Source organism: Gekko japonicus, unplaced genomic scaffold (assembly GCF_001447785.1).
Source record: "Gekko japonicus isolate JY-2015 unplaced genomic scaffold, Gekko_japonicus_V1.1 scaffold529, whole genome shotgun sequence".
NCBI classification, from domain to species: Eukaryota; Metazoa; Chordata; class Lepidosauria; order Squamata; family Gekkonidae; genus Gekko; species Gekko japonicus.
The window spans coordinates 442,298-469,662 of NW_015167549.1; the positions used below are offsets into that span (position 1 = coordinate 442,298).

Sequence of the window (27,365 nt, forward strand, 5' to 3'; positions counted from 1 at the left end):
TCCAGTTAAAAAAGGACCAGGCAGTAGGTGATGAGAAATACCTCTGCCTTGAGACCCTGGAGAGCCACTGCCAGTCTGAGTAGACAATACTGATGGACCCAGGGTCTGGTTAGTTATAAGGCAGTTTCATGTGTTAGTCAGAGGCTGAGAAGAAATACCCGGTTCTTTTCATCCTATTTTAGTTCTGTTCATGGAATAAATGTGTTCTCTTGGGAGGACTTCCACCTGCAGAGTTCCTAGGGTTGCCAGCCTCCAGGTAGAGCCTGGAGATCTCCCACCCAACTCACAGAAAGCGTTTTCCAACAAAGCAGAAGAAGAAAAAAAGAATCAAATATTTCTATCCAGAATACTTTTATTATGGTTATCCTATACAACAGCATGGTGATAGGGAAACATTTACAACCTGGGGTACGGGGTGGGAGGGCGGGATTGTACGTCTTTCATGATTTCTTGCCCCCCCTCCCCGCAGACATACCATACCTCACACACTCATTTCAGATTGCTACTAATACACAAAGTTATTGCTTTGTCGACAAACACCTCAGATTCTATCTAATCTTCAGTGGAAAGAATAGAGACACTTTTTTTTTTTGTAAAAAGTCTTAAATACCCAGCATAAACTGACCTGTGCATAAACTTAGCAATATACCGAACTTTACCCATTACCTTTTTTGGGGGGGGGAAATTAAATGCGAAGCCCATTTATAAAAAAAAAGTATTAAAAAGTTCACCATTATTTACAAATCCCATTAAATTACAACATAAATAAGTATGTACATTCAACACACTCGCTTTCCCTTATACACATAAAACTTCCCTGGATAGATAGATATATTTATATATTTATATATAATTTTTTGGCCTGTGTAGGCAAAAACAAAAAGTCATTAAAAAATTATGTGCCTATGCTTTTCAAGTTTTCTTCCCATTTTAAAAACACAGATAGTGTATAAAGCTGCAGTATCCTGCAGTATCCTGGATTTTTTTAAAGTGGATGTCAGTTTCTAAAACTTTTTTTCCCCTTTTAACTGGGGGCTGGGGGGGGTGTTGCATCCTTGCATCAAAAGCCTTGCCACTTTCCACTTCAATCCTGCCAAGTTCATTGAAGTCTTGCCCCAAACCTCGCTTCCATTCAGGTATGTTGTAGCAACGTTTCCTGGATCGGGCTCAGAAGTCTAAAGCTCTCTCACCGGGATCCACAAGAAGCGTTCAAAATACCACCAGATAATTTTTTTTAAAAAAAGAAGTAATTTTTACATTAAGCGTCTCCTAGGATATTTCAATTAGGTTACAAGTCCCGGGCATTTTGCCAGAAGTTCAGAGACCCTGGGGTTACTACTGTTACTCTGTGCTACGGCTGGCTTCCAGATAGCATCCTGAAACGTTTTGAGAGCCGGAAGCATCCCAGCTGGTCAGAAGCTTGAGGGTCTTCTGAAACAAAAGCTGAATGGGCACGAACCATCCACCCCTCTACTCACAGCCCCACGCAGGGCTTGACAAAGCCCCTTTAACTCCTCCCTCCGCCCCCAGCTAAGTGCACATAGGGCTCTGCAATGCACCTAAGTATGGTCCAGAGAGGGCAATCCGTGCGCATGTCCCATGTAGTCATCGTGTTTGCCATGTTCCACGAGTCGCCTGCATGTGCAGGGCCCTGCTGGATGTAGTCGATATGAGAGGCAGACAAGTGCGCACAGAAGACGGGATGGATCTCCTCCCGCAGCATCTCGAAACACCGCATTAACTTCTTCCCTTTCCCCCCCACCCTCCCCAGATAGCACCACACTTTGTACTGCTTAAAAACAAAGCTCGAGTCCATGTTACCTTCTGGTACCTGGTCCCACAATGAATGGATAACAGCAGCTTTAGAGAAAGAGAGAGAGAGAGAGATGTATCTCACGGAGGATCCAAAACCAGGAGGCTTTCAACAAAAACAATTAAAAAAAAAACACCCCAAAGTTTTGTGACAGATTTCTACACGCCCCTCAGGCGTGAAAATCTTTTTTTTTTAAAGTCCTATATTTGGGAGAACGGTTTAGAAAGACTGGCTCCTTTCTCGCGCACTCACTTCCGATGCTTATCCATCTTCTCGATGCTTTTGTTGGTTTCTGCGGGACTCTGGTCCCCTGCGTTCATGTACGTTTTGTCTGCAATTTTTAGGGCTTCGTTCAGGTAGTTCTGGACGGACGTCATGGCGGCGCAGATGGCGGCGCTCCCGAAGCCATGCGTGATGAGGCTGAAGTGAGTCAAGCAGCCCTGGATGCCAGGGTCCAAGATCGGGCTCGGCCTTGCGTTCCCAAGAGGGGTTCTGTCCTGAGTGAGGAGGTCGGTGAATTCTTTGCAGATCTGTCTGCAGGGCGCACAGAGGCAAAAACACAAGAGAGACAGCGAACGTCATGTCAGCGCTTCCAAAAGGCAGAATATGGCCAGGATCAAAAAGAAACAATGTTCAGAAGGAGCAGAAATGGTTTCCAACACACAAATCAAACGTATCTGTTGCTCAAGATGGGCAGCCGTGTCCGTCTGCCTGTAGCAGCAGGAAAGAGCAAGGGCCCAGGAGCACCTTAAAGCCTAACAAAATTTGTGGCAGCGGAATGACCTTTCGGGAGTCACTGCTCCTTCGGATACTTTTCAGGTTTTTTTGCCAAAGAGCAAAAGGACTATCCTACCAAAAAAAGAGCTGCACTGCAGAGAAAGCACGGGGCAGGGTTTCTGGCAGCAGGGTTAGGGTTGGCAGACTCCAGGGGGTATCTGGAGCTCTCCCAGAATTAAAACGGATCTCCTAGTGACGGAGATCCCCCTGGAGAAAATAGCTGCTTTGGAGGGCGGACTCTATGGGAGGGTTGCTGGAGGAAATACCTTTCTTTTTTGGTGTCCAACCTCTTTTGGGCTCTTTAAAAAAAAAACTGATGAAAATGCCCTCTTTTCAGGTTGGAAAGTTTGGAATATTCCTAGTTGGTAATAATTATCACAGCTTAAATAGTAGGGGTATTTTTCAAATAAGCTTTGTCATAGTGATCACTTGTTTGAAGTAGTCAGTTGGGAAATATGTCCTCTTTTTTGCTTTTTAGAAATACGGTAACCCTAATTTATGGCATTATGCCTCCCTACAAACCCCGCCCTCCCCAGGCTCCACCCCCAAAACCTCCAGGTATTTCCCGAACCAGAGCTTGCATCCCTCGTTAGGGTACTGTGTATTTTGCATGCAGAAGTCACATTCCGTGCCAAGCTAATTCATATTTGCAACAGCCGATTCAAAGCCAGCAAATAAAAGATGCGGGATTAGCCCAAGGGAGAACAAGCTTGAAATTCCTTCCAGGGGGAGGTGGGGGGGGAGAGACTTCCTCCAATGGGGAATAATGATGAACAGCCTGGAATGGAAGGAAGTCCCAGGATCCAACCCCTCAAACGGCAAGGAGCGGGAAGCAACACAGTCAGGAGAAAGGCAGACTTATCAATATTAAAAAGCAAAACCAACCGAGAACCACGTGTGCCATTCCGAGCTCTTTGGAGGGAAGGTGAGATAAATAAAAGTGCAAGGAAAATAAATCTTGAAACCAGAATGTGTCAGTTAAGCAATTTGCTGACTCTTATTTTGCATAATGTATTCTACTTAAGGGGAAAGGACTGAGGGGGGGGAGAGAGGACATAGTCCTTCCCCCTCTGAACACTGGGAGTCATTTAGCAACGTCTCCAGCTCCTAGGAGTTCTCCTGGCACTGCCCACAGAGATTTGAATTTCTTTTTCATGCTTTTCCAGCCATACAGCCCTCATCAAGACAACATACAGTCGTTCTTTTTAAAAAAAAAAAAAATCACTCAGAAGAGCACACAAAGAACGCAGCAGGAAAACCAAACCAACACCACAACCTACTCCCCAAACAGCAAGGGCCTTTTTCATATAGAAGCATTTTTTAAAAAAATGTAGAGGAAGAAGCTAAGTGATGGAGGGATTTCCTAGGAGAAAAGTTCACACACTGGGAGCATCAAGACAGCAAGGATGAGTCCTCATCTTGCTCGTCTTTGGCTCGAATCCGGGAAGCAACAGACTACAGCACGAGGACGCAGTGGGAGGCCGCAAGGAATGAGGACGCACACCCCCAGAGACAGCACTTCGGATAGGGTAGTCAAGCTCCAGGTGGTGGCTGGAGATCTCCCAGAATGACAGCTGACCTCCAGGCTATAGAGATAAGCTCCTCTGGAGGAAACGGCTGCTTTGGAAGGTGGAGTCTATGGCGTTATACCCTGCCGAGGTCCTTCCCCTCTCCCAGCCATGGTCTCTCCAGGCTCCAACCCTCAATACCTCCAGGAATTTCTCAACCAGGAAGTGGCAATGAGTGTTCCCTCTGAGTCAGTGTGAGCTAGCTCACAGGTTTTTTAGCCTCCGGCTCACACGTTTTTGTCTTAGCTCAGGAAGGATGGCACCACAGCAAACTGATGCAGTAGCCAAATCGCTCATTCACAACTTTAATGCCAGTGGCTCACAAAGTAGAATTTTTGCTCTCAAGACTCCACAGCTTAGAAGGGAGCATTGGGCAAGCCCAATTCTAGAATGTACGGAGGACCTTCGGGGGTTTCAAGCCACTGACATTTGGGGTCCAGGAAAAATATAAGTAACTAGCACAGCTGGAGTGATGGCATTTCAAAACTGGTCTTTGCAGTCTTCAAGACTAGAAACTTGATTCATTTTGAAGAAAGCTAAGATTTAGGGGGGAGGGGGGAAATCTAGATTCTGCAGCCGGCAACATATCATCAGCTGCTACAAAACTGTGGCAGTAATACAAGCCTGATTATAAGCTCTGCAGAATGATACAGACCAGCTTTCAGAATCAGAGACCCATTTAGCCTTTTGTACTGTTGTGCTTCAGTCTGGTCTCCTGCTTGGTTCTCCTTTGTTCACCAAGTTAGGGCTCGGTTAAGGGAGAACTTCCACAGCTGTGATTTGCAAGGATAAAGCATCCCAGAAGTTGGGACGGGAAACAGAGCTGCATGCCTCTTAATGATCGCTTGTCACTTGGGAGAGAGGGTTGCCAGCTCTCGTTTGGGAAATCCCGGCAGGTTTGGGGAGGGGGGCAGAGTCTGGGGAAGGCAGAATCCGGGGAGGGAACTCAATTGGGATATATTTCCATAGAGATGACCCTCCAAAGTTGCCATTTTCCTCCAGGGGGACGGAACTGTTGCCTGGAGGTCAACTGTCATTCCAGGAGATCCCCAGCCACTACTTACTTGAAAGCCTGTAGTTGCCATGTGCAGTGGCTACAAATTTCGACCATTTGCCAAGCCTAACCTGCCCCTCAAGTCCTCAGAAGAAGAAACACATTCTTAGAGGTGCCTAACACCATAGCTAAAAAAAATCCCCCCAGGAACACCACAAAAACCCCAGTATTTAATTCACACTGCAGGGTGCCTTTCAAACTTGCCCATGTTGTACCGAGATGGCATGACAAAGCCACAAGAAGACCTGCTTTCCTCCCATTGATGTTTTAACAGCCATGCTCAAACTGTTCCACTGATCCAAAACTAGGGCTGCCAGCTCCGGGGTTGGGAATGACCTGGAGGTTTTGGGGGTGGAGCCTGGGGAGGGCAGCATTTGGGGAGGAACCTTGGGGGGGGTACAATGCCATAGAGTCCACCTTCCAAAGCAGCCCGTTTTCTCCAGTTGAACTGATCACTGTCACCTGGAGATCAATTGTAATAGTGGGAGGGGGGTCCTCCAGCCACCACATGGAGGTATGCAACCCTGTCCAAAACATAGAACATGTGCAGAAACACATGCAAAACCTGCCCATTGCTTTGAAAGTGATAGTTTTTCAACAGCCACCATGCAATGCCTAGGGTTGCCAACCTCCAGGCAGGCTCTGCGGGTCTCCCAGAATTACACCTGTTCCCCAGACAACAGGGTTCAGTTCACCTGGAGAAAATGGCTCCTTTGGAAGGTGGACTCTATGGTATTATACAACACTGAGGTCCCTCCCCTCCCAAACACTTATCTCCAAATCCCCAAGTATTTCCCAACTCAACCCTAGCAATGCATACTTTGGACCAAGTTGCCTTCATTAAATCCTGTCTTGGCAAAAGACTGGGTGTGGCAATGGGATCAAATGCAACAGAAGCAGAACATATTTGGAAATTGCCACATTCTGCAGCATTTAGCACCTGCATCTGATTATTATTTATCATTTACTTGTATTTTTTCAATAGCAGGAGATAGCAGCGCTCAGAGGGTTAAATCTCTTCCTCTCCCATGTGACCCTGACACAAACCATGTGACCGCCATCACCCATCCCTTTGGCCCCAAACAAATGAGAGCTTTTTACCTTGCAAAGAATTTGCAAACAAATGGGAGTTTTTTACCTTGCAAAGAATTTTACGAAGTGTTTAAGGGCACTGTTTAAGCACACTTTTAAAACGTCAGCCTCACACAATTAGTTTGGTTTTGTTCTTCAGGCATTTCAATAGCAGGAGATAGCAGTGCTCAGAAGGTTAAATCTCCTCTTCCTCTCCCATGTGGCCCTGACACAAACCCTGTGACTGCCATCACCCATCCCTTTGGCCCCAAACAAATGAGAGCTTTTTACCTTGCAAAGAACTTTACGAAGTGTTTAAGTGCACTGCTTAAGCACACTTTTAAAACGTCAGCCTGACACAATTAGTTTGGTTTTGTTCTTCAGGCAGCGGGTTTTAAGAGTTAAGAGAAGAAATGTTGCCATGGCTGGTTGTACTCCATAATTCTGGGAAACCTCCCTGGGCGCACAACTCCTTCTCTAGGGCAGGGGTCCCCAACCTTTTTGAGCATGTGGGCACCACTGGAATTCTGACACTGAGTGGTGGGGGCACAGTCATAAAGTGGTGGCCACTGGAGGTGGAGCAAATTACAAAAGGGCTACTTGAGGAGACGGAGCCAACCGCAAAATGTCAGAAAACGAGGTTACATACAACTCTAATAGTACCTCTTCCACAGTTCAGATAAAAGCCCTGCTTAATAGGATGCCTTTTAATCTGCACAACCAATCAGAAGCCCTTCTGGATAAAAGCTAGGGTTGCCATCCCCCCCCCCCGGTCGGGGTGGGGATTTTGGGGGAGCCCGAACCCCTGAACAGCCGGGAGTGATGTCATCGTGTTGCCAATGTCAGGGGGTGACACTCTCGTTTTGGGGCAAATCCGATGGTTTTGAGGGCAAAAAACCATAGGGATTTGCCCCCAAACTAAAGTATCACCCCCCCAATGTCAGCAATGTGATGACATCACTTCTGGGTGATGTCATCACGTGTGCGGCAGAAGATCCCAACCGGGGGAGCCCCCCTAGATCGGAGGCAGGACCTGGCAACCCGGGCAAAAGCCCCACCCACTTTCTAAAAGCACTTGGCGGGCACCAGGAAAGGTAGCGGCGGGCACCATGGCACCCACGGGCCCCACGTTGGGGACTCCTGCTGTAGGGACGTTGCTACGTTAAGAAAGCAAAGTGTCTGGGCCCCGTGAGGGCAAAGAGGGTCTTCTTGATGGGGCTGTCCCAGGCCTGAAGAGAGGTCACCAAAGGGGTGGGGTGGGAATTCCAGCAGTTGGGATGGAGCTCCATACCTCACTGCCACTCCCCGTCATTAAGAGCGGCAACATAGACATTTCCGTAAAGTGTGCTTAATTTGCACAAATACAGGTTTGGCTCTTCTCGGGGGAGAGGTTTGGGTTACGTACAGCTCTGACCCGCATCTACCAACTATTCTTTTCCCCCAGGGAGGGGCACGTTACACAACTTCATGTGGGAAACTTTTTGCAGACTATACCACTTTGGGCGGCAAATGGGTTGCGGCAGACGTCAACACTAAACTCACCTGCAGCCTGAAGAGTGCGCTTACCAACTCCAGGTTGGGAAATCCCTGGAGATTTGGGGGATGGGTCTGGGGAAGGTGGGGGTTGGGGAGGCGAGAGACTTCAGTGGGACATCATGCCACAGAGTCCACCTTCCAAAGCAGCCGCTTTCTCCAGAGAAACAGATCTGTTGGCTGGAGAGCAGCTGAAATCCCAGATTTCCAGCCACCCCCTGGAAGTTGGCAGCCCTGAATCCACAGTTTCAGCACAAGAGTTGATGGCACACATAAGAATGGCCCTCTGGATTCAAGCATTCAAGGCTGAATTCAGACATAAAAAGGTAAAGGTAAAGGTTCCCTTGCTCGAAAGCCAGTCGAGTCCGACTCTAGGGTTGCGGTGCTCATCTCCGTTTCAAAGCCGAAGAGCCAGCACTGTCCGAAGACGTTTCCATGGTCATGTGGCCGGCATGACTATACACCAAGGCGCACGGAACGCTGTTACCTTCCCACCGAAGTGGTACCTATTTATCTACTTGCAGTTTCTTGCTTTCGAACTGCTAGGTTGGCAGGAGCTGGAACTAGAGACAGGAGCTCACCCCGTCTTGCGGCACCCGGGTCTCGAACTGCTGAACTACCGATCTTCCACAGCCTGCAGTTCAGCGTCTTAACCACTTGAGCCACCGCAGCTCAGTTCAGACATACGAGGGCCCTAAATTATATTTAGATTAAGGGGCTCCATAATATTATCCAAAAACCTGCTTTCTATACATTTTCTGTATTTTGAGGTCCTTATAAACTCTGAGCAGCTCGGACTACTCCAAGCTTGTCAGAACTTGACGGGTCAGCCATGGTCAATACTTGAATGGGATACCTCTGAGGAAGACCAGGGCTCCTATGCTAAGGAAGTCAATGGCAAACCACCTGAACTCATCTCTTCCCTCGAAAATCCCATGAGGAGTCACCATAAATTGGCTTTAATTTGACAGCACTTTATTATTACCTTTCAATCTCAGTCACTGGACTGCAGTTTACTTAGCTGGTGTGTAAATATGGCCCTGCTGCAAGCCACAGATGTGGGATCCTCTCCAAAGGCACCCGTGACGCAAATGATCAAGCCAAGCCCCCTCCACTAAGAAAATCCTGCCCCTTAATCCAATGCACACCCAGAAGGAAAAAGAACCATGATGCATACAAATCCAGAATCCCTCCACAGAGAAACCGTTTTAGGAGTTACAGCTTATGATTCACCAGCCAGTGCATCAATCTTAATTAGCAATGACTTATCAACTAGCTACCTTTGTGCCTGCTTAGAGCATCCAAAACAGTGACTTGAAACTAGCACCATTCCCACAATATTGTAAACTAAACAGCAACAACCACATCTGACCAATAAGAGCAGGAAAGCAATCAGAAACCATCATGCAATGGCCTTCTGGAATAAAAAGGCCCACTCCAGAAGAGATGAAGCAAGACTCGCCTCCACTCCACATGCTGGCCAGGCACCCCGAGATTGAAGCCACGCACAGAGGGAGCCCCAGATAGAGCAGTGTGACATTACACACACGGAGAAAGTACGGTTGTCAGGTCTGGGTTGGAAAACACCTGGAGACTTTGGGGGTGGATCCAGGAGAGGGAGGAGTTTGGGGAGGGCAGGGGACCTCAGCATGGTACAGGGCCATAGAGTCCACCCTTCAAAGCAGCCATTTTCTCCAGGGGAGCTGATCTCTGTCAGCTAGAGATCAGTTGTAAAAGCGGGAGATCTCCAGGCCCCACCTGGGGGCTGGCAACCCTAGGAGAAAGGAGGGGAACAACCTGCATCCCCCCAGCCTTGTCAACTGGATTGTCTGCCCACAGCAGAGACGATGCTCAGGCAGATTTAACAGAAGATCTGGGGGCCAACGGAAATCTCAAAAGGCGTGCCTTCCTCACTCCCCAGCTCTTTATAGCACTGCCAAAATTGTTTCCTTTGCATTAGATGATAAAAACCAATTGGAGGGAAGACATGGTGGAGAACTGCACTGAGATCCTGGCAAGAGATCAGATCTGCGGCATGTGGGAAGACAGCAACTGCAGTATAATGGCTGGGAGCAATAAAGCTACAAGAGGCGGGGCTTCAGGAGCACGGTAGGTGGGCTCAGACAAGCTGCTCCGCTCCCCCACCTGCAACGTGCAAATAAATATCCTTACAGGGCTCCCCCAGTATATTTTTATTCCCTTGTTCCTCCAAGGAGCTCAGAGCACGCATTGGTTCTCAATGGTTTTATCCTGACCATTTACGAAGCCCTCTGAAAATTCCAGAGTGCCCCGGGGGCAAGTTTGCCTTCGAGCAAAGGTACTTACTTTGCAGCGAGCAGCATGTTCTTCCTGTTTGCCATCTCATTGCGCCCCAAATGTGGCCGGGTTAAGTATTCAGCCACTGCTTTCGAAGGAAATTCTGTCTCGCAGACATAGCCGAAGTCACGGGCAAGGTGCACGGCCTCACCTGTGGAAGTGGGAGAGAAAGATTTCCCTGATTAGGCCAAGATAAAGCCCAAGATCTGGGGTCTGGGGAAGGCGGGGTTTTAGGAGGGGAGGGGCCTCAGCAGGGTGTTGTGCCGTAGAGCCCTCCAATGCTGCCATTTTCTCCACGGGGACCTGATCTCTGTGCTCTGGAGATCAGCTGAAATTCCCAGAGGCTTCCAGGCCCCACTTGGAAGTTGGCAACCATATTAAAGCCTAGCCAACTTAGCGGCTATCACGGCTCGCATTCCATTTTTGTCAGATACATGAAGTGTATCTCACATCAGCAGTTCCCTTCTCTTATCTAGGCACGCATACACGGTCAGCAATGCAAGGAATGGGCGCGCATTTTATGCATTCTATGCATATGGCAACCCCCTGATTTTAAAAATAAAACAAGATCCAGTCAAAACAATAAGACATCCAAGAAGGCCACTCCCAGATGTTCAGGAATTGGTGTGATGGGCATGAAGACCTTCAAAAGGGTGGGGCTGTCAGCTCTAGGTTGGATCATTCTTGGGAGACTTGAAGAGGGCAGGGTTAGGAGATGAGGGGAACACACCTCCGTGGAGTATAATGCCATATAGAGTCCACCCTTCAACGCATTCCTTATCCCCGGGGGAACTGATCTGTCATCTGGAGATCAGTTACAATTCTGGGAGATCTCCAGGCCCTGGCAACCCTAGTAACTTTGCAGATGAAACTTTTCCAATATAACACATTAGTTCATGAATAGAACTCAAATAGGATGGAAAGAGATGGATATTTCTTCTCAGCCTCACCCTCTGACCAACACATGAAGCTGCCTTGTACTGAACCAGCCCCTCGATCCATCAAAGTCAGTATTGTCTACTCAGACTGGCAGCAGCTCTCCAGGGTCCCAGGCAGAGGACTTCGTTATCATCTACTGCCTATTCCCTTTTAAACTGGAGACGCCAGGGACTGAACCTGGGACCTTCTGCGTGCAAAGCAGATGCTCTGCCACTGAGCTATGGCCCCCCTTCTCCAACAGAATATTCTTGAAGGGCAGCTAGGGATGCCAGCCTCCAGGTGGGACCTGGGGATCCCCGGAATTACAGCTCATCTCCAGACTGCAGAGATCAGTTCCTCTGGAGAAAGTGGATGCTTGGGAGGGTGCACTCCATAGCATTGCACCCCACCAAGGTCCCTGTCCTCCCCAGGCTCCATCCTCAAATCTCCAGAAGTTTCCCAACCTGGAGCTGGCAACCCCACCCCACCCTGTTGGCCAGCAGGGGACACTCCCTATTGATCACCAAAGCCACGAATGTGTTTGAGCTAGCTTTGCAAAGTCTGGGTTTGGAAATACCCGACCCGGAGATGTGAAGGTGGAGCCTGGTAAGGTGGCGTTTAGGGAGGGGAGGGACCTGGATAGGATATAATGTCATGCAATCCGCTTTCGAAAGCAGCCCTTTTCGCCAGGAGAAGCGGAATAAATGGTTCAAATAAATAAACAGGCAATCTATTTAGTCTGTAATTCCAGGAAATCTCTGGGCCCAACCTGGAGGCTGGCAACCGTAGCTTCAGCAAGAAACGCCCGGGGAAACCAGCCCATGTGCTCTGTGTTCAAGCAAAGTGAGAGCTGCCTCCTCCCTGCCCCCCTCCCATCATTACCCAAACGCCGGCTTCTTCCCCTATAACTGGCAAGTGCTCTTCGCCTGTTTCTGCATGATGTCAAGCGCTTGCAAAATATTACACTTTGCAGTCAGGAGCTTGACTGAAGACAGATTCCAACATTCAGAGAACCAGGCACGGATGGCTAACAGCTCGACGCCTCACCCGCCCACGTCTTTGAGGGCAGCTCAAACCAAACAAACACCACTCGGGACTCCGGCACTCCCACCCACAAAGCGACTCTGCAGATCTGAGGCCTCTGGACTCTCCACCCAAACCACCGAGTTCATCAAAGAGTGGCAGACGCAAGCAGAACTGCCAGGGATCTCAGTTCCAAAGCATAATTTCCCCAGGCAATAAAGGTGGGCTCAGACCAGCCCGTCCACTGCAGCACTGAATGGGCCACCCTGAGCATGCGAACAAACCATTGACTTAATTTCTGGTACCCTTCACTCTGAGGCCTCTGGACTCTCCACCCAAACCACCGAGTTCATCAAAGAGTGGCAGACGCAAGCAGAACTGCCAGGGATCTCAATTCCAAAGCACAATTTCCCCAGGCAATAAAGGTGGGCTCACACCAGCACTGCAGCACTGAATGGGCCACCCTGAGCATGCGAACAAACCATTGACTTAATTTCTGGTACCCTTCACTTGAGCTTTACAATGGCCCATAGGTATTACACAGCCGAGCAGCAACTCCAAAGCTACGTGCCATAACACACATTTAGTGAAATACTGAAAGCTGCCTGCAAAGTGAGAGAGGGGAGGGGCTAAAGCTATGGGAAGGCTCCCTCCCTCCTGGGAGAGGGGCTACCCGCTGCCCTTCTGCATGATTCACAGCACAAGCTCCCCCAGCTCTTGACCCTAAAAGGAAACATGCTGTCTCTGCATGAAGTGTGCCTCCAGTTTTAATACAGGAAAAAAAGAGGAGGGGAAGGTGTCTCATCGATCAGAATTACGACAAAGACACCAGTAGGTTTCCAGGGATAAAACACATATTCCAGATTTTAACAAGCTGCTGATCTTTGCTTGAATAGAGGACGACGGTATACATGGATAGCAGTTGAAATCTGGAAGAATCCCCACTTGGCCATGGAAGCTTAATGGGTCACCTTCTAGAGACGCCAGCCTCCAGGTGGGACGTGGGGATCCCACGGAATTACAGCTCACCTCCAGACTGCAGAGATCTGTTCCCGTGGAGAAAACAGCTGCTTTGGGGGGTGGACTCTATGGCAGTGTACCCCACTGAGGTCCCTGTCCTATCCAGGCTCCACTTCCAAATCTCCAGGAGTGTCCCAACCTGGATCTGGCTACTCTACCCCCTGCCGGTGGCCAGGGAAAGCCTGGCAACCCTATCTCTCTCAGCCTGACTTACCTCACAGGGTCATTGTTGAGAAGGTAAAATAGAGGAGAGGAGAACAGTGTAAGCCATTTTTGGAGAGTGGGGTGTAAACATCGATAACTAAACAATCACAAGGAGGTGGTAAATTAAAATTAAACCAACCCTACTTTAGAGGATGGATCTCAGCCTCAAGTCTAGAACTAAGGGTGGCAGTCCTCAAACAGAGATGCTTCAAGGGGAAATTACAATGCAGAGATTGTGGGACTGAAGTTCATTCACAAATTCAGAACAATAGGCCCCACCCCCAGGCTGAATAGGGACCTACGAACTTATCTCACTGAAGTTGCCGGTTCTCTGGTTCTCTGCCCCCACCGCCTTTCTCCTCTGATCCAATCAAGCTGATGACATTTTGTATTGTACCTCTGCAATCCTGAGTTCCTCCTTTGCCAACGCCCCTCCCACCTTCTGACTGGGATATAAAGGCTCAGGGATCTCCATTCCTACTTTTGACTCTTGAAAGCTGACACCACAAAAGTCTTGGCTGATCGCTAAGGTCCTAGTGGACTCAGATCTAGCTGTTCTTGACATGAAGCCCTTATCTGCAAGCATGTAATTATATTTATTCCATTTCTAATTTGGACTGTCAAGGAAGGTTTCTCGCCATTTGTAATTTGGACCATCAAATAGGATTGCCAGGTGTCCCCCCCCCCAGCCACCAAGGGGGGGATGCTGGGGGTAGGGTTGCCAGCTCCAGGTTGGGAAACTCCTGGAGATTTGGGGATGAAACCTGGGGAGGATGGGGACCTCAGTGGGGCACAGTGCCATAGAATCCACCCTTCCAAGCAGCCATTTTCTCCAGGGGGACTGGTCTCTGTAGTCAGGAGGTGAGCTGTAATTCCGGGGGATCCCCAGGACCCACCTGCAGGCTGGCCTCCGTGAAAAGTTTCTTGCCATATCTTTGACACAATTTCAGCCTCAAATCCAGACCTTCTTGTATGGAACCTCCATCACAAATGTGTGCGCGTGCACACACAAATACACAATCCACATTTTGCATGGCTCTAGTGGGCAGCAACCTCACACTGATTTTAGCACTTGCAGATTATTTGGGGTGTTTTTGCTCATCTCTGAAATCAGCCCAATAATTCCAAGAGGGCACCTTCATTCGGTACTCAAGTTACTCTCATTGATCCTTTGCCCAGAGAATCTTTTTTTTTGGGGGGGGGAGAGATATTTTTTTAAAAGACTGACCTTCCACCAATGATGTCAGTAACGTCACGTTTGCAGCTTTCCTTCTGCCAGCAGGAAGATTCAAGCCAATTTTGTCCAGCTTCTCCCTTAATGAGCGGCCCCCGTTTTTAGATTTGGCTCTGCAGGGGAGAAGAGAAGAGAAAGACGCACCATGCTTTTATTTGGCTGTTGTTGGTTTTTTTTAAAAAAAGAGGCCACGTTTCAAAGCAATTTGGAAAATACAAGTTGCTGACATTCAATACGGTCTCAGGGGGAGGGGAAAAAACAAAACAAGGGTTGACCTACTTTTGAACGCTCCGTCACATAAACATCAGAAAGCAAGATCAAAAAGAGTGAGGGGGGGGGAAGAGGCGTTTTGCCTACACATGGCCCCGAATCATGCCAAATTGTGGGGACGGACAGAATGGATATGAAACTTTCCAAAAGCATGGAATGACCTTTTCATTGTCTTGGGGAGCACACACACACACATACACCTGGGTATTAGTCAGAGCTGCAATCCTAATTCCTTGACATGAAACTACAGCCCTCTGAAAGCCAGAGTGCCCTTCCGAATGATGTCTCTCGCCCAGTGTTCCCTCTAAGCTATGCAAATGAGCGGCTGGTCATTAACCCAGGAAGCAGCGACCTGGAGCCAGGCAGTATCTTGCGTTGCCCATTCCCCATTTTAAGATTAAAGCTCAGGATGTGAACTGCTCCGCTCAGTTGGGGTGGGGGGAGAATTAGAGGGAACGTTGCTTAACCCCCACCCCCACCCCCTTTCACTTTTTCAAACCTCTAATAACTGGTTATTCCTCCCTGGTTAATATGATCTAGACAACCAGTGCTAAGACTCTCTTAAACACGCTGCATTCAAGTGAGTTGGGTCCTGTCAAGATTTCCCATTCGGTTTCATTTAGCTTCCCCCTCCTCCCTACGGCCCCCATCCCACATGCCTTCTGTCCATGCCAGGCCTATGCTTCCTGCCATAGTTTTCTAGGTGGTCAAAAGGTACTCCCCCCCCTCCTCCCTTTTTTCACTAGTGGAAGCGCTGGCTGGATCCAACCTTTAGATCTGTTTTGCCCTTTAGATTTTGTCTGTTTTAAACTTGTTTTTAACACTTTTATGTAAGCCGCCCTGAGCCTGCTTCGACAGGGAGGGTGGGGTTTAAGTCCAATGAATAAATAAACCTGACTTATCCAAGAACCTAGCAAGGAACCCTACACCTCTTGCTACAGAAACCAGGTGACTGGATTCAGCAGCTGCCCCTGGAGGAGCAAACCTTTAACTGCAGCTGAACACGTAGACATCAGCAAGCACGGATAGAAACGTCACCTGCTGATCTCTGCACATCAAACTGTTGTGAAAGGCAGGGTTTTGTTTTTGTTTTTTTAAATCTCATCAGCTAACAACCCAACATCATGGTGGCAGAAAGCACCACCACATCATAGCCAACTCATGGCCGCCACCCCCCCATAGGGTTTTCAAGGCAAGAGACGAGCAACCCTGGACTTCCTTGGTGGTCTCCCCTTCTAGTATTAACCAGGGCTGACTGCTCAGCTTCCAAGACTGGACGGGATCAGGTTAGCCTGGGCCATCCAGGTCAGGACTGGTGCCCCTGGAAATGGTGGCCCATGAGAAATCAGGGGGCATTTAGTACAGAAGAGGAGATTGCCCCTGTAAAGAAAACGATAGACTCAGATACAAGAAGCTCTGTCAACTGAGAAGAAAAAATATAGCATTATGTTGTTGTTTTTTAAAAAAAGGAAATGAAAATTTATTCCAGAACTGCTATAGCACCATCTCTGGAAGCTCAAGGGGTGCCAGAGAGAGACAGAGAGAGACAGAGAGAGAGAACACATAAACTTGAAAATAAACTCTATTAAGGATGCAGCGTTTCCCTCCCTCTCTGCAGAGCCGTAGCATCGTTGGGAGATAAAAACATTCACATACAGTTCAGCATCATATCACTGGGCTTCCTTGCAAGATACGTGTGCTGATGGCAAGCGGCCGGGGGGGGGGGGGGGGAGGGAAGAAGCTTGCAATGCCCAGAGGGCTGCTGGGGGCCCTACCTTCTGAGAACTCCTCCGAGCAAAGAGGCATTAAGACATTCCGGAGGGGAGAGCCGCCTTTGAACTTCGGCTACCGTCACTTTGTACTTTGACGTGGAGCTCAGGAGAGAAAGCCGTCCAGGGACTGAGCAGAACACTTCGTTGGGGTTGATCACCACTCCGATGAGCCCGTCCTTCTGGCAAGGGAGACCTAACGCATTGTTTTTCGTTAATGAAATGGGACCTAGAAACCCAAGATCAACAGAAAAGAGAAGGTGGGTTTTTGTTTTTCATTTTTGTCCCCCTTTGCTTAGGAAAATCCACTTCTTTTCAGCTACACAGACTGATCGTAAACATAGTCAATCCTTTGGATTTTATGAACCCATTAAGAGAGACACCCAAATAGATTTTTGTCATTAAGAGCAGGAAGGGCTGTTTAGCCCCAACTCAAAGAGGTTTTTCATGCACCCGATACCTGAACGTATACTATTAAGCCCACCTCTCCTCTGAAGTAGTCCTTGGAAACGACAGCTCCAGAGATAAGCACCTGCTGTCTCAATGAGGTTTACAGCTCAATTCTATGCTTAAGGAGACTTACTCCTAAGTAACAGTGTACAGGATGGCAGCCATAAAATGCTAAGCTGGGTCAAATTCAAATGATTAACAATGTTGGAATTTCTTAATAAATACCCTCCTCCCCCTCCCCAAAACCCCCAAGGGATAGAATTCCTTATCATTAGTGCGGCAAAGATCATGGAAGTTTTAAACAGTGGGAATGCTTCTGGTAACAGATGTTCCAGGAAGGGGTTGGGAAGAAAGTCGATAGAAATTTGCTTCCCACTGAACAACTGTAGCCAGCAATCAGCACAGGAAACAGTTAAGCCGTACAGAACCAGATATAAGAAAAAGGAAGATTCTCAAAGCGGGTAAAACTGACAGCAATGAAAAACCTTCTGCCCTGAGCTAATTCTGCAATCAGCAGAGTTTACAGCAAAACATTTCTGCTTTTTCTCATACAGGTCGCCCCCCCCCCCCAAGACAAAACTCCCCTTTGATTTTTACAACCTGGGGGGAGAGGTGTCAGTACCAGAATCGAGGGAGTTCATTTCTCTGTTTTTTCCCCCCTGTCTCGGTCTTATAAATACCACCAAAGAAAGCTTTTCAGTGTATTTAAATCCTAACCAAATCCTTCGAGCATCCATTTAGACATGATGGGGGCTGCAAGGTTAACCCATTCCTTTCCATTTCAGAAATTTCTTGATCTTCCCATTCCAGAAATCTGATTTGACAGTTTTACTTTCCCCCCCTCTCCTTCCTAACTAAAACCTATAGAACCTGAAACTTTTTTTTTTAAAGGAGCACATTAGGTTTTTGATATTGGAGGAACCAAATAAATAAATTTTGGGGCCAATGGCAGAACAAGATCTTTACTTTACAAGCAGTATTTCCTGGCTTTCCTGCTTATTGAAGTGAGCCAGTTGACGTCACAAGTGTCACAAGTTACCACCAAAGAAAGGTGTGCATGAATTTTAAGATTTTTCTCCCAAACTCCTTATCAAAAATGCTCATTTTGTAAAAAAACAAAACTCCACCTGCACCTTTGGAAGAGATCTGTATGGCAACAGCTACTCAGTAAGGACCACATTAGGAATTAATCCAAAATGAAAAAGCACCTACAGCAGCATTAGTTACTTTCCACTTTCATAGGTAGATTCTTAGCAGAACATTTCCCAAAACCAGCATGACCAAAGCATTAGGTTAATACACTAACTCAGTAGCAAAGGTGGTTGCCTTAGAACCAACTTTTGACCAGCAGAAAGACGTAGTCCGGTAACATATGCTAGACTGAAGAACATTCCACAGCAAGTACAATTAATTAATTGCTCCCAGGAAACACTAGAAAATTTAACAACCCATTTAGAACCTACTTTATGGGGCCCAAATTGCTTTTCCTGCATAAAATCTGTAAACAAATATACATTCTAGCCAAATCCACAGTCTGCCTACTTTGAAATCAAGGGATTGTAGAAATGACAGCCTCAGATATCATGCCAACTCAAGTGGACACACTTGAAAGAAAAACTCTTAATTTTTTCCATCAGGAAAAAAACTCCACACATCAGCTAATATAATACTAAAACAATTAAGCCATCCTTTATTTGTTTTAAAACACTGATTTTTTTTAAAGGAAGAAGAAAGAAGCAACCACAGAACGCAACGTTACTGACCTTTTCTAATGACTGTCTGGTCATGCATTAATAAATGTTGGTCTTCCACATTCTGGAAAGAGAATGTGAAATTTTTAGAATATCATTTTAGAGCTGAAATAAGATCCGTCATCCACCCGTTCCCCCTTCCAAACCCAAGTGAAGCTTTTCCCTGCTATCTCATACCTCCAGCTCTTAAGCTGGAAGCTCCAAGGGCCAACCCCAAAATGCTAGCCATACCTTGCTAGCCAGTGGAAATGGTAGCGCGCAGTTCTAAAGCTGCACTCCTAGATGTGCTTACTTGACATGACAGTGTGCTCCCCTTGGAATCCAAAGGACTTACTTCTCAGTAAACACACTTGCAGGCCACAAATGCTTGCTTACCCTTAAGTACCATTGGGTTAACAGGGGCTTATACATCCTAGACTATGCGCCTAGACATGCAGGAGTTAAATGCACTGTTTAGCCAACCGAGCTATACATAAGGCATGATGGTTCTAATGTCCTGAAAGTGTAGCTATATCTCTAGACTGCAGGTTTAGGAACAAGGAATATTGTTAAGTTCTGCGGTCCAATAACCCTAAACTCCAATGCCAAGGGCTGTCTTTTATGTGGGAAGAAAATCTGGTTTGATGACACTGCTGCCACAGAAACCTGCAATGTACAGCTTTCTGTGGCATCCACAGAGCAGCGATAGCCCGTAGATCTTTGCAAGCAGCCAAGTGATTCAAATCTATAAAGAACACAGTGGGGTCTCTTTGGTTCCATTTTAGTCTCTGACCCGGTGGGGTGTTAAATGTGACTTACAGAAGTGCTTTCCTCTAAGGAGTATGGGGCTGGATGGAGAACCTCCACCAATGAACCCATGAAGTGGCCTTGGGCATGACAGTGTGCTGTCAGTTTCTGTCCTCATTCACCAATACCAATTTACCTTTCTGGGCTAGTCTGATTACTGAAATGTACATGAGGCTTTTTGGAACATTTCCAATATACTCAGTCTGTGTGTATGCAGAGCAGACCCTTGCCACTGGGGTTTAGGGCCACTGGACCACAGAACAATATTTGTTGTTTCTAAACCCACAATCTAGCAATGTAACCACACTTTAAGAACATCACTACACTTTTAGGAGCAACAGACTTGGGTTTCTTCAGTGGAGTATGAGCCCATGAACTTGTGTTTTGCCCCGTGCCTCTTTATCTTGAACAGGTCAGCCCGTAAGAGCTCACAGACAACCCTCTTCTAAGCTGTGGAGTCTTGTGAGCAAAAATTTGTGAGTTACTGACATTAAAGTTGTGAGCGAGTGATTTGGCTACTGCATGAATTAGTTTGCTCTGGAGCCATCCTTCCTGAGCTAAGGCAAAAATGTGTGAGCCGGAGGCTAAAAAATCATGAGCTAGCTCACACTAATTCAACTTAGAGGGACTGACTGCAGACAACCTGTTTTTGTGTGTGTTTGTTTTTCAAATCCACTAGCCCTCCCTTTAGGACATTCTGTAGTCTGCCTTCAGAGAGTCATGGTGGAACGGCTTGTCCTCACACAAGGACAATACCTTCGAACGCAAGCACCCCTCTTTTTGTCAGGAATCCCAGATCTTTGTTCAGAATCTTTACCTGGACCTCTTCCATCTGTTGTGTCATATCGTGCAGGCCGAGATTTTCCGCCAGGCTGGAGGCGTCGAGACCGTGGCCGTGGGACAGGAGCAGCTCAGACCGCCTGTACGTTTCCCTCCTCGCCCCAGCAGAGCCGCTTTCCAGAGCAGAGAGATGGGGGACCAGACCGGGCCGGGCGTGGTGGGACAGGCTCGAAGGGTCTTGGCTGGTCTGACGGCTGGGCCAGCTGGTCTGCTGCTGGCTGGGAGGAGGCGGAGGCGGTTGGTGGAGTGGGTTGATGGAGAAAGGATCCCCGAGGTGTGCATAAGGGTCGCTGGACTGAGAGTAAGGCAGAGGCTGGTAGGGGGGAGGGAAGTAAGGGGGTTGGAAATCGGAGGTCCCCGAGTGAGAGAGCGGGGGAGCCGGGCTGTACAAGTGCTGGCTGACAGCGGAGAGGTGGGGTAGTCTGGGATTTCCATTGCTGCTCCCATCGTGGCGGTCCTGGGGGAGGGGAAAAAAGATGCTAGATCAGTGCCAGGAATCCTCGATTCTGGGGGAGGCAGTGTTTAGACAGACAGCTGGGAGAACAACCCACATGGGATACATTGTTCCTGAAGGGAGAATACCTAAAGAGGGGAGGGATCTCCCTGGCTCTGATCCTGGGCTACACCTGGGCAACCTTTTTTAAAAAAAACAGGCCCCCCTGGGTAAGGCGGCGGAAATTTCTCTCCCTCTCTTTCCAAACCAGTTCACCAAGAAATTTAAAGGGGGGGGGCTACATTAAGGTGTCAAAGTCAGTTTCCAAAAAGCAGCTGGATCTAAGGACTGAACCTGCGAGTCATACCCACTGTAATTAACCAGATTGCCACACAGCACTTTTCAGAGTGTGGGGTGTAGCTGGCATCGTGGTTGAACTTCGTCAGCTTCAGGAAGATTCGCCCAAGATTTTGCTGCAATCCTGAAACCATCTAATCTGAAACAGCTCCACTGGCGTCAAAAGAGCGGAGCCATTCGGAAAAGCGTCCCGTGTCCCTTTGATCGGAGTCATTCCCAGCACCCTCCCTCTGACAGAAATGGAGTTTCTCTGGAGTTAGTTGCTTGGGGACCACAGCCTAACGTTGCCGGAGGGAGAGGGAAACACACAGGGAAATCCCATTAGTTTCATATTTGAATAAACAACGATTCGGAAGTTTGAATGCCTACCAAGGGTCATATTTTCAAGGAAGGGAACGGGTTCATTGAAACACACAGAAAACCCCCAATACTGCAATCAGATCAAAGCCACGGCCCCCAGCTTCAACACGAGAATCCCAGTCTTAAACCAATTTATTACAAATTCAATGAATCATCATTCCTGATGGATAATGTTGTCAACTGAGTAAAGGGCCAAAAAGGAGAAAGAGCAGAAGACACTCACATGGTATACACTGTCCAGTCCAACTCTTAAATGTTTACTCATAGGTAAGCCCTATCAAGTTCAAGAACTCCCTGCCATACACAGGACTCCAGCTCTCAAGTCTGGTTTTAAAGCAACCAGACCCAAGTATAACAAATTTAGAGTCCAGTGGCACCTTTACGACCAACAAAGGTTTATTCAGGGTACGAGCTTCCATGTGCATGCACACTTTTTCAAGTGCCACTGATTTCAAAGAGATCTGACTTCCTCACACAATTTTAGGACTTATTTATATTTTTGCATGTCTTAATAAGTCAGTTTATCCAGCCTTACGGAAAGAACCTGCCTCCCTGTAGGAAAGTAACCGCCTCCTTTTTACAGAAGCACAAAACAAAATAAGCACATAAGTGCGTTCTGAAAACAGAAATTCTCTATAATGAACCGGGTTATTTTCCCTTCTTTTCATAGTGCTGGACAAATAAGGAAAAATACAGTTATCACTTTCAGCCTGTTACACGAAGTGATTTCAGTGTTGTTTGTTTGAATTTATGAAAGGGGCTACTTTTTTTTTACTACCAGCAAATTCATATTTGTGAAACATATTTTAAAAAATTATATCTAAAGATTTGTTTGCCTGCTATATCATGATCATTATTATTTTCTGTTTCATATTGAGTACAATTCCCCCGCTCCCAGGGTCTTAAGAAATGTCCTGTCCCCTTGGCTAACTTAATTTTAAAATAACCCCACCCTCCTCCTGCCCTTGGGGGCTCCTGAAAATTTAATATAACCTTTCTGCCCAGGGTGCCTGTTAAAAATGGGCTGGTGTGGTGAGGGGGGCTACAAAAATATCCTACCAAAAAATTAGAGGGGGGGGAAAGAAAGAAAGAAAGAAAGAAAGAAAGAAAGAAAGAAAGAAAGAAAGAAAGAAAGAAAGAAAGAAAGAAAGAAAGAAAGAAAGAAAGAAAGAAAGAAAGACTTTTGCTGTTGGGTCCGAAGGGGAAATCAGTTTGCAGCGAACGATCTTCGTACTTTCAAAACGTGGAGATCCGCATTGATCGCGGGGGCTCAAGCCGGGCTTGCTGCCTCCACGCTCGTTAAACTAACAGGGCGGGTCAATCAGAGGAGAAAGGGGATCGCCGCGGGGACCCCAGCGGAGCGTGAAGCGGCGCGGCAGTCCCATCTAGCCGGGGCCGGAGAGGCTGAGCCGTGACCAATCGAGCAAGGCGGGGGGGGGGGCGCTGCAATTGTCAAAGGGATCAAACGCAGGAGGAGCGTTAGGGGATGGAAAGGGGGCCCTTATATTTTAGAGCCCGACCCCACCACGCACGTTTCAATTCACTCCCAAGTCCATCCCTCTCTCTGTTCAACCATGAGTCACTTTCAAGGAAATTGATTCCGAGCTCCCCGGCCAGGGCGATTCTACACCGACCTCCCCCAGCCTTCACTCGTTGAAATCAACGGGTTTTCACCGGAGGAATTCTGTAGAGAGCTGCCTTGTAAGCACTCTCAAAAGCCACATATCCGTCGGCTCTCCAGCCGGAAAACTCTCTCCGGAAGACTGCGGGGGGGGAGGGGCCCTCTGCGCACTCTCAGAGGTACTCTTGCCCCTCCCTCCATTCCTCCTCGTGTCTGACGAAGGGAGTTCTAATTGTCCAAAGCTCACCCCCTGAACATCGTGCCGGTCTCCACGGCGCTCGTCCTGGTTCTCCCCTCCGGCCATCTCGCCCGGCCGCTCGAAACTGATTCCGGGGTTGGAGGCAGGCTCGGCTTCCTTCTACTACCCTTGCCACCCCTTCTACTACTCTTGCCACTCCTCTGGGGCTAAATCCCGCTCAGCCGCTGGGATTTACTCTCGAAGGGAATCGCAGCCTGGCCCGGATTAAGCCGGCGCACTGGAGACGGAGCGCGGCGACGCGAAAGCAGAGGAAACCAGCTCCACGCCGGCGACTCGGAAACGAATCCAGCAAGCCGGCCTGCAGTTTGCGGGGGGGAAACGGTCTGAGGGAACCCCGGCTGCGAGCCTGTCCTCATTTACCCAGGAACAACCCCAGCCCATCTCATGGGGCCTTTTTCAAGGTTTCTACTGGGAATGAGGTTTTAGACGTGGCCACATGTGATCCACTCAAACCTACGCGGAGAAAAGGGGTCGCTTAGGGTGACGCTCTCGACTCCGGATGAGCCCCCCCCCGTGACCCCCAAAGAGGCCTCTCAACAGCCAGCCACTTATTGGAGCGCCTCCAACGGCTGCAACTCAGCCGTCCCCTTCGCCGAACAGTCCTACTTGCGAGTAATCCTCGGCGCCCTAAAAAGAAGCTTTACCGCAGGGCTTGAATTCAGTGCGAGCAACAGAAGTCCCAGGGGACCTCGTGGCGCCCTGTTAAGTGGCTCCTGGATCGCAAGCTGCGTGTCAACACCAATGACAATGGTGTGTTGAGGAGTGGAGACTCCCCCGCTGCAGTAGGGTACATGCCCTGGTCCTACTGAAGGGATGTCCGGGGATTTCCGGGAAAGAGGGGAAGTTGCAGGCTTAACATCGAGGGCCTAGACTCTTAAACGGCCATGATTTATTCTGCGAGCCTCCTCGGAAGTAAATACTACGGGACTGCTACCTACCTCCCCACCCCCAAAGTTTACGTAGATCTGTCGACTATAAGCTTGTGTACATTTAACTGGGAGGAAGTCGCTGGGAGGACTTCCGAGCAAACATGCACAGGATTGGGTTCAGTATTTACTCTGGGAAATAAACTTAATCCGCAGTCAATTCTACCCGAATTCTCTGCTGGCGGTTCCTCAAAGCAAACCACAAACCATTAAAATATTTATTATTATTATATCCAGCCTTTCTCCCCAGTGGGGACCCAAAGTGGCTTTCCTCGTTCTCCTCGCCTCCATCTTATCCTCACAACAACCCTGCGAGGTGGGCTAGGCCGGGAAGGTGCAACTGGCCCCAGGTCACCCGGCGAGCTGTCTGTCCAGGAGACAAGGGGCGACCGTGAGCCTGGTCCTCCCAGGAAGGCGGGTGTGTGGGGAAAGGTACCCGTGTTAAGTGAACATAAATTATATACTCTTAACGAAATGGGACCTCAACGAACGGCTTTTAGGATCCTATCCCGGGATCCTCCCCTTCCACCCCCCCCTCCTTCTTTTACGAAAGCTTCCGGTTTTCCTGCGCGCCCTCTCCCCGAGAGCCAGCCGCACCGTTCGCAGCAACCCTGCATAGCACCGAGCAGCGACCCACCTACCAACAGGTGACTTTTTCTCCTGGGCACAGAACCATGTGGAAAGCTGCACCGGTTGACCCGCGGCCTGCCCCGGCCTTCCTTAAAGGGCCAGGAACCCCCTTCTGGCAACCTTCCTCCTCCCCCGGGAGAGGAATCGCCACGCTGCCTCCCGGCTCCCCGACGGGCCTCCCCAACTCGCCCCCCTGCCTGCCTGCCCGGGCCCGACCTGCCTACCTCGCTTCCTCCCCGCATGGCCTCCCTTCCTCGCCGGCAGAACCCGTCCGACAGGCTGGCGAGCGGCCCGGCGCGCTTCTCTTCCCTCCCCGTGGGCGGACTGGAGCCGGGGCGCGCAAGTGGGCGAAGGTTTGCAGGCGGGTTTCTCTCTCTCTCTCCCCCCACCCCCCGGGGAGGGAAACCGCACGAGGGGAGGAGAGGGAGAAGGAAAAAAATAACAGGCTACAGGGGAATAATCACTTCCGCTCCTCGTCAATCCTACCCGACGGCTTCTCTTGTCTTATCTCTGAGCGTTTAAGAGCGAGCGATCTACGCTTCCCTCCCACCCCCAAACAAAAACCACCACCTTGAAGACTCGCTTTGCATCACAATGCAGTGAGGCGCGACTCTCTGGTGTGGCATAAGCGTCCGCCTGGATTCTCTTGGGAATCAGTCCTCTGCCCCGCTGGACCCGGCAGTGAGCGCCACCAAACAGCGTGGGACTGACATCCGAGTAAGGATGCGGAGACTACAGCGTGGGACTGACTGACTTTCGAGTAAGCAAGCGGAGGCTTGCCGCCAGCAGCGACTCTGGTGTTTGCCCCCCCCCGTCTCCCTTGCTGCGCAGGATTGCACCCCGCCACAGCGAGCACCACGGAAAGGCCGGCTGGGAGTCAACAGGCACCCGATCGCCGCTCTAAACCACCGCGGTTCCACCTCCTCCGTAGTTCTTTCTCCCGAGGAGCTGTTGCCATGCAAAAGATTTCCTCTCCTCTGCAAAACAGCGACGGAGTGCAGAAGGGGGAGACGCGTTCCCACGGGCTCCTGGCTAGCCTCTGCAGGAGGCACATTTCTCTCTCTCTCTCGTAGCCCGATCTTAGCTCGGCTTCTTCGACGGACAGGGAAGCCCAGCGGGCGGCGCGCGGATTTCGGCTCCCGGTTTGCAGGTCCGCAGGGTCCCCTCTCCCGTCTAACGTGGGGCTTGGGCGCTGGGCAGAGGGAGCCGGGCTCCCCCCCCTCCCTCCCTCCGCGGGAAGCGCCGGGGACATTTGCAATTATTCTCACGGGAGGTTTCGCCAGCCCCGGACGGGGAGGGGTGGCGCCCTCGGTGACTCAGACGGCCTCGCTGCAGGAAGGAGCCCTGGCTTAACCCTTTCGCGACCGTCGAAGCTCGCTGGGCCAGGAGGCCGAGGGAGGCTGTGTAAGACTACTCTGGAGAAAGCCTCTCCCAGACGCCGCGACCGGAGGCAAGCGCCGCTGAATTCCCTCGGGCTCGGCCGGGATCCGTCGGAGCCACGCTGGGAAAGCACCGCCAGCGGGATCGGCTGTCCGGGAGGCAAAACCTCGTTTTTACACGCAAGTAATAAAATAAAATAAAAATCCGATTGAAATCGAACCGGGCACTTAGTTGAGCGGGAGGGCGCGGGGGGAGATCATGCAGGGCCCCGGCTGTAACTGGCGAGTTCCCTCCCAGCCCAGAGAACGCATCCAGACTAGCAATTGTATGCAAAGTGATGAAGGAGGAACTCCCTCCCTGCAGAACTCACTTCCGAGTAAACATGCTTTGGTGTTGCAATGCCGATTTCACCAGGCTGCACCATCCCAACCTCTCCGGATAAATTTAAAAGAGAGGTTCGACACAAAGACCCAGTCGACTCCGCGGACCCTGGCGCGGAGACTTCGCTACGGATAAAACAAAATTGCAGCAAGACCTCCCGACTTCTAATGTAGCCGGGAGACTCTCCCTTGACTATTAAGGCGTCCACTGCATTCACTCGCCTCCTGGGGACTAGCGCCTTGCCTCGGTTTGTTTGGCAGAGGAGGGACGGGCAGGCCCTGGGGAAGCCTGCGGCAGCGGGGGAGAAAGTAGGCAAGTTGGTCAGAGGGAGCTGCAGAGGATCCCAGGGTTTCCCTGGCTGGAGCCTGAAGAGAGTTAAAGCCACGGCCTCTTTCTTTCGCCTGCACGACTTACGGGTTCGAATCCCAGCAGCCGCGGAACGCGCCCCCCTCCCCAGCCCGCCCTGAGCTCTCACCTCGCAGTCCTCTTCGTACTTGACATTGTCTGCTAGTTTCCACAACATGGCGTCCAGTATCCCCCAAAAATGTGCAGACACGGTTAAAAAAGAAAAAAATCAACCAGGGAGGGGAGGTGGAAAGTGGCGGCGGGGTGTGCGGGTGT

At 49.4% G+C, this 27,365-nt stretch overlaps 1 protein-coding gene across 1 annotated transcript; it reads right to left on the reverse strand.

Moving 5' to 3' along the window:
- Positions 1-417: 417 nt before the first annotated feature.
- TFAP2C (transcription factor AP-2 gamma (activating enhancer binding protein 2 gamma)) lies at positions 418-27,355 on the reverse strand. Its single transcript, XM_015413663.1, has 7 exons — positions 27,220-27,355; positions 20,375-20,854; positions 18,784-18,835; positions 16,577-16,799; positions 14,526-14,644; positions 10,142-10,283; positions 418-2,347 (listed from the first exon to the last, which is right to left on the reverse strand). Exons 1-7 carry the CDS (start codon positions 27,265-27,267, stop codon positions 2,062-2,064), a joined length of 1,350 nt encoding a protein of 449 aa, XP_015269149.1. The 5' UTR covers positions 27,268-27,355; the 3' UTR covers positions 418-2,061.
- Between the last annotated feature and the right edge of the window lie 10 nt (positions 27,356-27,365).